The 16,284-nt window shown below is 41.5% G+C and overlaps 1 protein-coding gene across 2 annotated transcripts in view; it reads right to left on the minus strand.

The window, feature by feature from the left end:
• The window catches only part of LOC146711438 (E3 ubiquitin-protein ligase rnf213-alpha-like), a 45,846-nt gene that overhangs the window by 23,951 nt on the left and 5,611 nt on the right, over positions 1 to 16,284 (minus strand). For both annotated transcript variants that reach the window (XM_085454286.1, XM_085454285.1), the window contains exons 4-16: positions 10,338 to 11,024; positions 10,050 to 10,216; positions 9,790 to 9,957; positions 5,749 to 5,954; positions 5,336 to 5,625; positions 4,985 to 5,241; positions 4,645 to 4,857; positions 4,340 to 4,532; positions 4,039 to 4,094; positions 826 to 1,000; positions 597 to 755; positions 370 to 468; positions 108 to 230 (exon numbers count right to left, since the gene is read on the minus strand). In XM_085454286.1, the coding sequence (XP_085310412.1) occupies positions 108 to 230; positions 370 to 468; positions 597 to 755; positions 826 to 1,000; positions 4,039 to 4,094; positions 4,340 to 4,532; positions 4,645 to 4,857; positions 4,985 to 5,241; positions 5,336 to 5,625; positions 5,749 to 5,954; positions 9,790 to 9,957; positions 10,050 to 10,216; positions 10,338 to 11,024 (2,793 nt within the window). The remainder of the gene's footprint in view (positions 1 to 107; positions 231 to 369; positions 469 to 596; positions 756 to 825; positions 1,001 to 4,038; positions 4,095 to 4,339; positions 4,533 to 4,644; positions 4,858 to 4,984; positions 5,242 to 5,335; positions 5,626 to 5,748; positions 5,955 to 9,789; positions 9,958 to 10,049; positions 10,217 to 10,337; positions 11,025 to 16,284) is intronic.

Consider the following 16,284-nt stretch of genomic DNA (forward strand, 5'->3'; position numbering starts at 1 on the left):
GGTCCTTGTATTTCAACATTTAATAAAACATCTGTTAAATCTTATTATCAATATTAGCAAATAGTATGCCACTCATGAAAGTAAATTATAACAAGAACACTTTATACCTGGCACAAAGATGTAACAGCCTCAAGAGCACACTTTTCCACACTAGCTGCAACATGTGGATGGGAATCACTAAGATCTTCTATCTTGGTGCAGTAGAATTCAATCTGATCCAGTGGATATCCCTAAAAATCACATGGAAACATAAATCTGTTCTACTTTTCCAAAAAAAGAAATAATAATAATAATAATAATAATAATAATAATAATAAGTGCCCCCCTAAAATAAATAAATAAATAAATAAATAAAAATAAATCCCTTACCTGTCTATACTTGCCCTCAAAATCCATAGTTAATGTCTGTTGCCACTCTTTAGTGCAATCCTCATCTTTGAAATGGATGGAGATTATGTTGTTCCACATCTGTAATATGCAATTCATTAAAGCCTTATTTTTGTCAGCATCCTTTACCGGTGAGGAAGTGGTCAGTTTGTATATTTAGTGTTTTATTTTTTTAAGTATACAAAAAAGAAAGAAAGAAAGCTGCTCACTTCAATCTCATCTGTTGCTTTAACTTGTCTTAACCACAAACTCCTGTTGAGCAAACTCTGTTTAAATGACTGAGCGATCCATCCTCTGATTATCTTCATCGGCTGAGTGATCACCATGCCTTTTACAAATCGTTGTTCTTGATCTCGTTCTTGGGTCTCCTAAATTAGAATAATTAATATAATAACACAAATAAACACCTGATTTCCTAGATTTACACACTTTACCTACCTGTTGCTTGTCAAACTGAAAAAAGTTTGAAACAGATGCAACCAGATTCATGCATGCCACTGGAATGTCAGGATAGTTCTGGGTATATGATGCTGGTTTCACACCATTGCAGATCTTTTCTAACAGTTTCACTGCTGTTGCCAAGCACTCTCTCCTATAAGTTGCTGTAAAATAACTAGGAGAAAACAAAAAAAACAAAAATGTAAATAATTCAATATGTATCAATTTAAAACAACGATAACATCAACTATGGAAATACACAACACCAAATTTTAACAATATTAGTGTCTTTGATTTATATATATATATATATATATATATATATATATATATATATATATATATATATATATGCCTAAAGTTGTACAAGATCAACAGGACCCTGAGAGCCTTCATCAGGAACTCAATGGGGATGTGGCGGACAACACTAGAGGCCAACTCCAAGCCCATAGCACAAGTCACCATCAAGTGCGGGATCGAGTGAACGACACATCGATTGACTGATCCACACCACCAGGATGGCAAGTGCCATCTAAAATTTCCTCAGAAGTCAATGTGCCATATAATTGCATTAGCAATTAATTTAATAATGCTCTATATTAACAGTTGCTGTGCTGAGCGGAGAGCTCCTGAAGCATTTGTGTCGGAACGTGGAAATTTCAACATCGCTTGAAAAAACTGACAGCTAGCAACGTCCCTCTCACCAGTAGGCTGTGAGATTTTTAGCCAATTACAAGTTGAATCTGGTAGTTGGGGTTGTTAGTTAAGATACCGTCATTAAGAAGCGGCCCAACTAATGTGTCTATGCAAGCTAATTTGCGATGTCCACCGCTGGTGCGGCCATTTATTTTTTAATGAACCTTCTCAGATTAACTCACTGCGTGTCGTGCCCAGGGCTGGACTGGGACAAAAAAAATCGGCCTGGGCATTTTGACTGGAGACCGGCCCACCAGGTATTACAGGAAAATCTATAAAGCCTTTGAATGACAACAAACGCTGTTGTGACAGTGATGTACACTGTCTTGTTGGTATATGTATGATTTCTAAACATTTTACGTCAGATAAAAACTTTGGTTATAAGATTTGGCTAGAAATTTTAAATGAGAATAAGAAAGAGAAGTATTTCTCTGTGTCCCCCTTTCCCTGTTAATGCCCTACATGGACCCCTGGCAACACTTTGCTAGACCCGCCCCTGCACAGTTACCAGCTGTCAGCTACTTAGAAAAGGATCCTGGTGTTATTTGTCTCTCAGAAACAGTTCATAACTTCCCTTCAACTCATTCATGTCACCTAAAAGGTAAACCTGTTTCACCATCACATGATGATTCAGTAAGGACATCTCCTGGTTTCATCTTCATGTTTCCCTCTCACCAGATAACCAAACCAATACCATGACCAGCAGCTTTACAGCTGTGGCTCCAGAAAACATCAGATGATACTAGAAATTAATATTAAATAAATTCTAACAAGAGCTGATCAAACTTAAACGCGCTGCTGTTGTTTAGCGCGACATCCGCTGGTTTCATCTTTCTGGCGCAAAGTGGGCGATAAACAAACAAGAGACGGGACTTGTGTCAGAAATACCAATCAGCTGATCATTGATCAGTTTCATGATTGAATGAGAGAAGAAGAGGCAGCTGACAGCGTAAAGACGCAGAATAACTCCAGCTTTGTGTATTTTTCATTGTAGCTGAAGTACGGGACAAACTGTGTTCGTTTTCAGCTCAATACGAACCGCGTGATACTTTCTCTGAATGCGGGACGATTTCGTTTTTTATGGGACGGTTAGCAACTCTACTAACAAACCTTATGAATAAAATAAAGTTCACTATCAGTAACATCGCACCCACCCAGCTGTATAGAAACTCCGTCATGCTAGCTAGTACACAGTACGAGTTATTGTAACTAACTAAAAAGTCAGCACAACGAAAATAAACTACACCTGAACTTGGTTTATATCTGAGTTATTTTTACACATCTGCCAGCATCTGGCCAATCCACCATCTTTCACTGTTTATACGTTACTAAAAAAAAAAAAAAAAAAAAAAAAAAAAAGATACTAAAATACTAAAAACGAAAAATCACCGGGCAAAGGTCCGGTATGCCCGATGGCCAGTCCAGATATGGTCGTGCCATCAGTTAACCCTTGCCGACCCCTGGTGTACAGGAACATCTGTGCAGAGTGTAACCTGGAAGTCCCGAGGTCAAAATGGGAGATGCCCCCAAGGGTGGTGGAGAATGACCGAGCTAAGATCCTGTGGGAGTTGCAGATACAGACGGACAAAATGGTGGTGGCTAACCAACCGGACAAAGTGGTGGTAGACAAACAGAAGAAGACGGCCGTAGTGATCGATGTAGCAGTTCCGAATGACAGCAACATCAGGAAGAAGGAACACGAGAAGTTCGAGAAATACCAAGGTCTCAGAGAAGAGCTCGAGAAGATGTGGAGGGTGAAGGTGACGGTGACTAACAGCAGTCAGCATGACTTGTTTGGTCGTGGGTCAACGTTGGTCTGGCAAGGCATGTCAGTGGAGGGATGCACAAAAATCAGTCAGACCCTATACAGGTGCATTGAGTCTTGAGTTCGTCATGGTGCTCAACAATGCTGAGTCTCATGTGGTGGAAGCAAACAGTAATTTCCTGAGAATGAAGTAATCAAATTCATTAATTGCCCCCCACGCTTGCCTGCCACAATCCAATAGGACTATGTTTCCATTCATCTGATGCTGCTATACTGCACCTCAAACTGTCCAGAAGGTCCTTGATACCCTGGTCCAGATCTGAGAGACGATCCCCCAGGACACCATGCATTGTCTTATTAGGATCATTCCCTAACATTGTCATGCATGCATACTGGCATGTGGGGACCATACAAACTACTTAGTAACAGTGAAAGCAATAAAATTTCCACAAAATAGTCTAGCGTTCCACATGACTTTTGTTTTCACTTTGATTTTTGAGGTGTCTTTGGATTTAGCCCTCCGTGGGTTTATCATTTTCATTTCCATCAAATGATGTGGGACCCTTTCTTTCCAAACACCTTATCCATTCCATATCAGTAGAGATATTTAATATGTTTTTTTTCTTTCCATTGAGATCTGATGTGTTTTCAAAGTGTTCCTTTAATTTTTTTAAGTAGTGTAGTTTTAAACAACAACTACAACTGCAGTGCCTAGTGACCTCCTGTTATTCAAATAAAAAACTGAAAATTACCTGTATTTTTCCTCAATGAGATTCCCTTGAATGTGTGTGAGAGTGTCAGATACTGCCTAGAAAGAGAAAATCATGAACATTTATTTAGTTTATAACATGATGGTTAAAATTCTCAACTGTCACTAGCAAGGAGTTCTAAGCGTTCCCCAATGTCTGATCAGTAGATATACATATCAATGATGCAGCTTTTTACAATTATAAATTTAAAGTCACACTAAACTAAGTACATGGAAAGTTATATGTTCCACATACTCCATGAATGGATTAACTTTGATCACTTACTACACTTTCTTTAATTTACCTGCATGTTGCCGCCAGTGATGTCCTGAGGAACCTTATTAAGGAAAACATGGAGCATGTCCAAAAGCTCAGCTTTAAGTTCAGTGCTACACTCAGTCAGTTCATCAAGTGACATCAGGTACAAGCAGGATCGAAGTAAAAGCGCATCGACCTCCATTAAGTGGCTGCGGTTCTTCATCACATTTATCAGTGCTCTGAAAAAATCCAATTAAAATATACACAATAATAAATTAATGTGTATTGGTTCCAATGCACTGGTACATGTCTGGGCAAGCAAAACCAAAGCAAAGGAATAGGGAACCATACCTCTTTTCCTGACTGCTCATATAAGCCGAGGTGCCCATGTCAAGGCCTCCCAATCCTGCCCAAGATGGGCCATACTTCCCGTTTCCAGATGATGGTGCTTCAAAAGGCTTTGTGTTACCCTTGAGGAGGTGGAGAAGTGGCAGTACCACAATCCATCGAGGCATCCCCATTCTTTTTACAGTGTTTATTAGATACACCAATGATTCTGGCAAACTGTAGCAATAATTATTTGAACATATGAACAGAAAAATGATAATTAACACAAATATATGCAGTAAGGTTATTACTTTTAAGTCAGTAGATTATGATTCCAGTATTATTGAAAAGACGGGGTACCTACGTTTTGAAAACAGACACATGCTGAGAAAACTCTGCCCAGTACTGAAGGAAGTCATCCTTCCCTAGTTTGGGTAAACTTAGTGCCGCACAGAGCCGATGAAGCTCAGACTGTTCAAATCTGATTTGATATTGTTTCGATATGTGAAGCATGATCACAGCTGCTTTCAAGGGATCCTGAATGTAGAGACTCCTATGATCTCCATTCTCCAACAGCGGAGTCACATTTGCTAGCATGAATGCTTTAAGCATTTTTCTCACCTAAGATATAATACAAAAATAGAAACAAGTCAGCTGAAGTGGCCATAACCTGTCCATAACCTCTATACTTTGTAAAGAAATATTGTAAACTTACATCTTCTTCTCCATATTTTAAGGAGTACCATTTCTTTTGTTTCTCTTCAAACACAAAGGGGTCCCCATAAACCTGTATGAACTGATTAAGTTGGACCAGAAAACTTCTCAGATTGGTGTCATTCCAGCTCCTCAGAAGATCAAATATGGTCTCCAGCATTATGTTCCCAGCAATTTCTCTGCCTTGAATGAGATCCTTTCTTTTTTCAGGCCAGAACTTCTCTACCAATCGCTCCAACACATTCTTTGAGGGTTTAACACAGATGATATCATCATATTGATGCCAGTCTCCTTTTGCAAAAGGAATACAACAAAAATTTACTTTAAAGGACACACAACAAAATATGTTAATGTCATCAGCATATTAGCAGAAAAAGTGTAATTACAGCTTGACTAAATGAGAATTATAATTACCGTCATCATTGATGAGGTGCTCTTTAACAAACAAACATCTGTTGGTGATTTGTTGTGTAGAGTCCAGTTTATATATGTATTCATACTCATATGCATCCTTTTTAGCCTTGTATACAACATATTTGTATGGTATTGACTCAGACACAGCTTCTTTTTTGCTACTTGTCAGCCTGCCTTGAACCAGAAACCCATGCTCTCCAAGATCCCTGTATGAAAATGAAAGTCATATGTAGATTGTATAAAGTCAGTCGGAAAAGATATAAGAAAAGTCTAGCTTGTGCATGCACACTAGAAGAAGTCATGCCAGGGTTTAAGATCATAGATGCATTACAGTTAGTATGTCATGTCAAAATGAAAAGTGATGTACTAAGTAAATATGCACTCATAAGCTACTATATAACCACTGACATAATACATGAATATTTCCTTAGGTCCGTGGGTGACATATATTAGACAGGGATTCAACAATTCCTGAATTTTTGTTTTGAAACAGGAAAACAAAAGAATCTGATTAACTTTGACAAGAATCAAATGCTGATGACTAAATGACTGTGTCACATCATCCCTAAAAAAAGTCTTTTAGAGTGGTAGTGCCCATGAAAAGTGAAAAATAAGAAAGATTGGGCAAACAACAACAGGTTAATGAAAATCTAAGATTCAAGCATGGGTAACAAAAGCTGAAATACTTAGCATAGTTTGCTGTAGTTCACTAGGGGTTCATTTCTGACAATTTCTGGCAACTGTAAATATTTACTTCATTGTTCATAAACAAACATTAACTGTCAGAAGTCAGTTAAGTCTGTGAGTATTAACACAAAAAAAAATGTGATTTTTCATTCAGTGAACCTGTGTTGCTCCAATGTCAATACTGCCCTTTATTCCACTGGCAAAACACTCCACAGTTGGCATTTAAACATCAGAAATGGATTATGATCGAATAAAAGAGTATGTTTCTATAGCTTTCAATGAGACCAAGGCAAACCAGCACAGACAGACCTCCTTCAGAGGTATTTCTGTTTAACTAGATCATTGTCTTATAGGTCAAAAACATTTGATTTGAATCCTTTGACACAAATAAATACTAAGTAACCATGTGGGCAGCCACATAGTAGAGACCAATAGAGAAGCATGTCGCCAGTAATCATCAAGTTAGTGAAATACCGACTTTACGACGACTAGTGTTCCAGGTACTTATGTGAGGTACTTATGTTCGCACTACAGCCTAATTTCTCCAGCTTTTTTAAGCGTTACAGTTTTTCTCAAATGTTAAAACACAAAAGCCAATCCTGTAACCCAAATGACCAGTAGTCTAAACACATTTACTAAATGTAGCCACCATATTCCAGTACCATAAACACATGTCACATGAAGACACAATTCACAAAACACAACCCTCTGTACTCATAAGTCTAAACACATTTTTCCTTGCTAAAACACATGTTGCAAAACAACTCTGCTCATATTCTCAAATGAAAGCCCATGTGATGCAAAATGCTTGCCACAGTCACCAATCTTTGAACACAGGGAACACACCTGGCGTCAGTCACTACACACAACGACTCAAAATGGAAGACACCTGTTGCTAATGATGTGACCCCACCTATAAAAGCATAGTTTGGTGAAGATACCAAACAATCACAATGGATGAAGGCATTCGAGCGTGCGGAAGGAGAAGAGCTGCAGGCCAAAGAGGAAGAGGGGTTGAGATCAGAGGAGGAAGAGGTGAAGGCCTAAGAAGAAGAGGAGTTCGGAGTAGAGGAGGAAGAGAAGGAGGCCAACAAGAGAGAGGAGAAGGTCCAGGTGGGAGAAGAAGACAACCTCGCACCATCATAACAGATGATATGCGAGCAACAGTAATTGATCATGTCATTGTCCATGGCATGACAATGGCTGAAGCGGGACGAAGAGTACATCCAAACCTGAGTAGGTTCACCGTGGCCACCATTATCAAGGCATTTAGACAACACAACAGGTATAGTATGCTATTTCTTTCTTTGTCACACTACAGTTTTACAGGCCTGTGAAAGTGGTCTGTTACTTTACATGTAGTTTTACATATAAATCAGTCAATTGACAACACATGTTTCTTTCTTTAGAGCTGAAGGAATGCCACATAGAGGTGGGAGGGTTGCCATATTCACAGCGGCACAAGAAACCCTCATTGCAGATATGGTCCGTGAGAACAACTTCATTAGACTCCGAGAGATCAGAGACAAAGTCATTGCAGATAATGTAAACTTTGAGAACATTGATGCTGTCAGCGTGTCCACAATAGACCGAGTTCTCCGGCGCCAACAGATGAGGATGAAACAGGTCTACAGGGTTCCCTTTGAGCGCAACTCTGCGCGACACATAGAACAACGTTACGAGTATGTGCAAGTACGTATACATCCATGTCCACATTACAGTTAGTGGACATACTGTGTTGCTTAGTGGCCTACATTACTTCTGGACAATACTGTGCTACCTGATTGACCGTTCTGAACACCTGTACGCTTTTCCATGTTCACAGAGGATAATGCAGTTGGACGCGATGGCCAGACCCCATGAGTACCTCTTCCTGGATGAGGCTGGCTTCAACCTCCAGAAACGAAGGCGAAGAGGCCGTAACATCATTGGCCAAAGAGCCATCACTGAGGTTCCTGGCCAACAGGGGGGTAATATTACTCTTTGTGCAGCTATGGGTACGGAGGGGCTTGTCCACCGGCATGCTGTCCTTGGGTCTTACAACACCCAACGTCTCCTCACCTTCCTAGAGGAGCTAAAAGACATCCTCCTGGACCGTCAACAACACCATCCTAGGCTAGCACATCACATGTATGTGATCATTTGGGACAACGTCTGCTTCCACAAAACACACCAAATCAGAGAGTGGTTCACCACCAACAGTGACCACTTTTTAAACGTCTGTCTGCCACCCTACTCCCCTTTCCTGAACCCTATAGAGGAGTTCTTCTCATCATGGAGATGGAAGGTGTATGACAGACAGCCATACACAAGAGAGAACCTCGTACGGGCAATGGAGCTGGCCTGTGCTGACATCCCAGTGGAGGCCTTCCAGGGATGGATTCGCCATTCAAGGGCGTTTTTCCCGCGGTGCCTAGCAAGGGACAATATAGCCTGTGATGTGGATGAGGTGATGTGGCCCAATGCAGCTCGGCGACATGATGCCACACGGTGACTGTGTGTAATACTGTAAAAAGACCGTGTAGACAATAAAAAAGACTTCACACCCTGATCATGTTTCCGAGAGTACTGTTGTGTGCGATAGATTCTGTTTTTGCATTGAGTTGTGTTACAGTAGTGTACGTACATGCAGGATGTTTTTATAGATTTATAGTCTTCATGTGAAACTCACAAATCTAAATGCCTAATCCTCTGCAGGGTTCTATGACGATCCGTTACTGTACAGTTTATAAGAATATGCATTGGCAGTTATGGACCAAAGAACCGTCTCACAAATTGAGCATTGTGTTTTCAATTGTTTTGCTGTAGTGTGTAATGCTGTGTATAGTGTTTACAGTTTTGACAGCTTCGAGCTGCTCTCTTGGTGTGGGAGTTTGTGTTTTGCAGTGGGAAGGTGTGGTTGTGTTTATGTAGCTTTAGAAAAGGGTGTTGTGTTTAGACATTGGGGAACATGGTGGAAACGTTTGTGAAATGTGTTTTAGCATTTGAGAAAAACTGTAAGTTTTAAAAGTGTCTTTAAATATTACAATGTAAAGGAAAATCCTTTACAAATCCTTTATACAAGTGCAAAAGATTTGAGTTAGATTGTGATTTCAGTATACAATTTCCATTTGCGAATATAGCACAATATATTTTTCATGGCATGCATTATAAGGTTAGATTTTGATCTAAAAACCTCCTTACATGTGTGCATCTGTGTGTTAGTGTTTTTTTGTAAATGTAGTGCTGAAATTCATGTATTGACTATTTTTGTATTTATTTTTAGTGTAGAAAATTTTGAGTGTTTTGATTTAATATTTTCTTAAAGTAATTAACATTCTTAATTTCAATGACTGTTAACTTAAGAGCAAGTACCTGGTCACAAACAGTTGAGCTGCATTTTCATTCCATTTTCCAATGCATGACCCAGCCCTGATGAAGATAAGATCTTCTTCTGGATCAAATCCAAAATCCTTTGAGAGGACCGCATGGAAATAAATTGTGAGCCTGTCACGAGCAGCAATGCTTGTGTTCCGTGTCACTCTGAAAAGTAAAAATAGATTTATTGAATAAAAAAAAATGAGCAAAGATGAGTTAAAGGTAAAATATACAGTTATCTGAGAGAGTTTTATCACCTTTTTGGGGGCGGAGCTGTTTGAGCTTTTGAACTTTTGCTGTTATCATCACCATCTTTAGATCCTTTGTTATCATTTGAAGGCTGAGCTGGAGTCGAGTCCTGCCCGCTCCCTGACTGCTGAATCTCCATCTTCTCCACTGGGTCCACACTGGAGCCAGTGTCAGCCTGTAGCATTAAATATGTTGGATAAATACATCTCAAGGTTATGGGACTGACGTCTCTCCCATAAATGTTATTGTTGGTCAGTAACAATTATTTTCACATATACTGCATTAGCCAGTAATACCTTTGCTGTATAAGTTCCAAAAACCTTTTGTTGGTCATTTGCTACAGCCTGTTTCGGTTTCTGTTCCTGCTGATTTTTTCCCTTCTGGGTGTTTTCCTTTGACTGCTTTGCATTTGCAGCCACATTAGCATTCTGGTCCTGTTTAGGTTTTTTAGCATTGTCTGCTTCTTTCTGGTTCTTTGAGGTTTTCTCCTTTGGATCTTTAGCCGTAGTGGCCTTGGTCCCTTTATTTGAAGGTGACTGAGGGGTTGTACTCTTTTTGTCCTCTGAAGCAGGACATTCAGCTGGAGTGTTGGTTGGTTCTGTCTTCTGTGGCTGATTGTCAGGAGATGTTTGTGCACTGCTCTCCATCTCGTTTGGGCTACTTGTTGCCGCCGCAGACTGCTCCACTGTATTTGCCTGTACTGGGGCATCAGACTTTTCACTCTGATTGGCTTGTGCATCTTCAGCAATGGCAACAATATCATTAGCTGTTAAGGAACTAGGCTGGCTTTCTAACGAGGAAAGCCTATCTTGGAGTGAGTCTGGTGTTGTGTCCATTGCATTGTCTGAGCTTTCACTGTCAGAAGAATTTCTTTCTCCCTGTGTCTCCTTCCCCTGCTTATCTCCCAGAGAAATGTGTGACAGATCTTGATCTGATGACAAGGTGCCATCTTTTTTCTTTTTGTTCTTCCTTTTCTTTTTTTTCTATGTAGACAAAACAAACAAAAAGCAGATCTGTTTTGAAAATATCACAAATACGATTTCCTATATTAGATAACAAGAACATACAGTGAGGTCAATAAATATTTGATCACCCTATGATTTTGCAAGTTCTCTTACTTAGAGATCATGGAGGGGTCTACAATTTTCAGAATAGCTGCATTTCTAATGTGAGAGACAGAATCTGAAAAGACAAATCTGGAAATCACATTGTATGATTTTTGAACAATTTATTTGTGAATTACTGTGTGAAATAAGTATTTGATCACTTGCTTATTAGCCAGATTTCTGACCCTCAAAGACCTGTTGTTTTGCTTTTAAATTGTCCAACTACATTCTGCTCATGACTCTAAATTAGTAGCACCTGTTTGAGGTTGTTAGCTGTCAGAAAGACACCTGTACACCCCACAATTAGCCAAAATCTAAGTAGCAACATGGGCAAAACCAAAGAGCTGTCAAAGACACAAGAGACAAAATTGTAGACCTTCACAAAGCTGGAAAGGGCTACGGGGCAATTGCCAAGCGGCTTGGTGGAAAAAAACAAACAAACAAAAAAAAAAAACAACTGTTGGAGCAATTGTCAGAAAATGGAAGAGGCTAATGATGACTGCCAATGTCCCCACATTGACCTCACAGAAGATCTCTCCTCGTGGGGTATCACTGATGCTAAGAATGGTGAAGAATTAGCCAAGAACTACACAGGAGGAGCTGGTCAATGCCATGAAGAGAGCTGGGACCATCGTTTCCAAGGCTACTATCAGTAATACACTAAGACGTCATGGTTTAAAATCTTGCATCGCACGGAAGGTTCCCCTACTTAAGTCAGCCCATGTCCAGGCCCGTCTGAAGTTTTCCCAGGGACCATCTGGATAATCCAGAGGAGTCATGGAAGAAAGTCCTGTGGTCAGATGAGACCAAAGTAGAACTTTTTGGTCCTATGTCCATTTGCCGTGTTTGGAGGAAGAAGAATGATAAGTATCATCCCAATAATACCATACCTACAGTGAAGCCTGGGGCTGGAAGCATCATGCTCTGGGGTGTTTTTCGGCACGAGGACAGGACAACTGCACTGTATTAAGGAGAGGATGAACGGACCCATATATTGTGACATATTGGGCAAAAACCTCCTTTCCTCAGTCAGAGCATTAAAGATGGGTCATGGCTGGGTCTTCCAACATGACAATGACCCAAAGCACACAGGCAGGAAAACCAAGGCGTGGCTCCGTAAGAAGGATATCAAGGTTCTGGAGTGGCCTAGCCAGTCTCCAGACCTGAATCCAATAGAAAATCTTTGGAGGGAGCTGAAACTCCGTGTTGCTCTGCGACATCCCCGAAACCTGACAGATCTAGAGAAGATCTGTATGAAGGAGTGGGCCAAAATCCCTCCTGCAGTGTGTGCAAACCTGGTGAAGAACTACAGGAACCGTTTGACCTCTGTAATTGTTAGCAAAGGCTTCTGTACCAAATATTAAATTTTTTTGACTTAAGTGATCAAATACTTATTTGACACAGTAATTCACAAATAAATTGTTCAAAAATCATACAATGTGATTTACGGATTTTTCTTTTTAGATTCTGTCTCTCACATTAGAAATGCACCTATGCTGAAAATTGTAGACTCCTCCATGATCTCTAAGTAAGAGACTTTGCAAAATCACAAGGTGATCAAATACTTATTGACCTCACTATATTTTAGATTCATATATATTCAAACTCAATTGTTTAAAGTCTGAAAAATGAACTTTTTTATTTAAGGAAGCATTTATTAAATCTTCTAACAAATTAAAACAATGTAAGAAAATAGATATATAAATTTGCATAAATGACTTGTAATTTTGTGTAATTCATTTTATAAATTCCGAGTCACCAAAACTTTGTGACTCAAAAGAGATACACTAAGTATTGAAGGGCTAAACTATACCAAACTATGTACTACATGAAGGTATTATGATTATCATAAGATCAGTAGATTTTTTTCTTAAACGTGTTAAATTAACTAGTTCCAGGTCAAAGAGATTTGGCTTTACACTTGTGAAAATAATTCTTGCAATGTAAAAAATTAAAATTAAAACACTGAGCTACAGTGCTTCAAAAGTTTAATAAAATACTTAATAACACAAATGTGTCAAAAACATGTTTAAATTAAAAATTTGATTATTATTTAGTAGGTTAATAAAAAAAATGAACTAACATTTTTATAACAACATTCGAGCCCACATGTTGGACTTCTCTGAGAAGTCAGAAATGAATCGCTCAAAACATTCAACAGTAAAACTAATATTTCTGTTTAGGAATGCAAATAAATAACTTTAAGACGCGATTTGGCATCTTAGTCAAAAAATAATAATGCACTTTATTTTTTTTTAGCTTTTTTTGTAAAACAGTAAAGTTGAAACTTTCCTGCTTATCTAGTCTTGTCGAACTCTCAGAAACTCTCTCCGTCCTGTTCTCTAGAATCAGGAAATTATGGATTTGATTAACTGGTCTCTTAATGCAATTGACACCCTCTTCTCAACGAGAAGCCTGGGCTCAGGGGAGCCCGATTGTCCTGCAGGAACGTTTGTTGCTGGATACATCATGGACGGATGGGAAAAGTGTCGTGTCGTGTGCCTGGCAACACTCTCTATGGAGGACGCTGAAGACATCTACTTATTCTGAACCATGATAACGGGGCTCTTGCTGATTGGAACTGACAAAACTTAAGGTTATGTATATAACCCCGGTTCTCTGAGTAGCATGAGTGAGTGTCTCACTATGGGAACGCCTCCTGTGTGACCTCATCAGAAGCTCAAATAACATTACGCCAGCCCTTACAGGCTAGCTAGGTGACGCCCATGTCAGGAGGGGCCAGGGCCTCCCTATATAATAGGCTGACATAGCGTCAGATTCAAAACAAGCCCACCTCTTCCTCGCTTCCATAGCAAGGAGGGCGGTCTGGTGAGACACTCACTCATGCTGCCCAGAGAACCAGGGTTATATACATAACCTTAAGTTCTCTTTCATAGCATTCGTTTCGTGTCTCACTATGAGAGAAATACTGACTCCCGGATTGCCAGACATGCCTGTTAAGAAGACAACTGTCCCCAACAGCACTTCACAGGGGAGAAGCCACCCGGGAAGTACCTGCACTGAGGACTGAATGCGCTAGGTTAGGTGCCGTCACATCTAACCTGTAAAACCTAGCAAATGTATGAGGTGAGGTCCAGCATGCAGCTGCACACAGCTCCTGAATAGAAACTCCCCTAAAGAGAGCCCATGAGGTTCCCAGACCTCTAGTGGAATGCGCACGTAAGCCAGCAGGGGGCTGAAGGCCCCTGCTAGTATAGGCCAGGGCAATTGCTCCTACTATCCAATGGGAGAGGCGCTGTTTAGACACAGGCTTTCCCATATGTGGTTTAGCCCAGGACACGAACAGCTGGTCACTTTGTCTGACACTCTGGGTTCGGTCCATGTAAATGCGCAGAGCACAGACTGGACACAAGGTATGCAGCTGCTGTTGCTCCTCTGAGGAGAAAGGCGGTGGGCAAAAGGCCAGCAGTTCTATAGGGGAATATGTGCCGACAACCTTCAGGACAAAGGCAGGGTTGAGCCGCATACTGACCCTCATATTATCCGAGGAGAACTGAATGCATGACTGATGCACTGAGAGAGCGTGGATCTCTCCCACACGTTTAGCAGAAGCTAAAGCAATTAATAGAGCCGTCTTCAAGGACAGAAATTTTAACTCAACCCGTTCCAGGGGTTCAAATGGGCAACAGGAGAGCGCAGCCAATACTGTGGGAAGGTCCCACGATGGAGCCAACGGCCTAGATGTAGGCAATTTACGCCGTGCACCCTTCATGAAACGACATATTAAGGGATGCTGGCCAACAGTCTTCCCCTCAAAACCAATATGGCAGGCCGAAATTGCTGCCAAATACACCTTGATGGTGGAGAAGGCTTTACCCTTATCAATCAGGGCCTGAAGAAATGACAGAATCACAGCCACAGAGCACTGAAAAGGGATGGCCTGTGATTCTACACACCAGCTTTCAAACACACGCCACTTGTGCTCATACAGCTTCCTAGTAGATGATGCTCTAGAACACTGAATAGTGTCAATAACGTTATGAGGGAGCCCCACTGTGTTCAGGTTAAACCCCTCATGGGCCAAGCCCATAGAGCTAGCCTCTCTGGGTGGGGGTGGAATATTTCACCCTGTGCCTGAGACAGGAGGTCTCTGCGTAGTGGTAACGGCCAAGGTGGGCCGCACAGCTGCTGAAAAATCTCCGCCAGCCAGTGCTTCCCTGGCCAGTGCGGGGCTATCAGGATCATATAGTGACTTCCCTCCCTCACTCTGGCCAGAGTTGGAGAAATGAGGGCCACTGGGGGAAAAGCATAGAGGAGGGTTCTCGGCCACTCGTGAGCTAGAGCATCCACCCCGAGTGGAGTTCTCTGATCATGCAGCGAGTAAAACAGGGGACACTGAGCATTCTCCCTGGATGCATAAACGTCCATGGTCGCCTGCCCGAATCGCAGCCAGATCTGCTTCACCACCTCTGGGTGAAGCTTCCAGTCCCCATACAGCGGGTTGCCCCTGGAGAGAAGATCTGCTCCAAAGTTCAAGATCCCCGGCACGTGAGTTGCTCTCAGTGACAGCAGGTGGACACTGCTCCAGACTATCAGTCTTTGTGCCAGTGTGTGTAACTTGGGGGATCCCAGACCCCCCTGTCTGTTGATGTCCGACCTCACTAAAACATGATGACCTCTCAGCCAAGGGAGAAAGTGTTTTAGCGACAGGTGAACCGCCAGCAGTTCCAGACAGTTTATGTGGGTGGAGCGCATGTGAGGGCCCCATTCCCCATTCACTGTTCTGCCCTCGTGGGTGGCCCCCCAGCCCGAAAGAGAGGCATCTGTGGAAATCACCTTCCTGGCTGAAACTGCCCCCATTGTAACGCCCTGAGACAAGAAACCTGGCCTCTTCCACTCGCGGAGAGCGAGTGAACAGTCTGCAGAGACTCTCACGCGACGGTGGCCGTCTCGGTGAGGGTCCAGTCCCCACGAGCCCACCCAGCGCTGAAAGCCTCTCATGTGCAGGCGTCCCAGTGTTATTGCCACTAGAGAAGAGGCCATCAGACCGAGCAGCCTCTGGCACTGTTTGAGGGTCACTGTGTTGCCTCTGAGAAACAGTGCTAGGGATGACCGTATGGCCGCTGTTCTCTCCGGGGACAGAAAAGCCCTCACCCGGAGGGAGTCTAGGCTGAGC

The sequence above is a fragment of the Copadichromis virginalis genome, linkage group LG4 (assembly GCF_057382275.1).
Source record: "Copadichromis virginalis isolate Kocher_CV1m ecotype Utaka linkage group LG4, C_Virginalis_male_GT1.1, whole genome shotgun sequence".
Classification (NCBI taxonomy): domain Eukaryota; kingdom Metazoa; phylum Chordata; class Actinopteri; order Cichliformes; family Cichlidae; genus Copadichromis; species Copadichromis virginalis.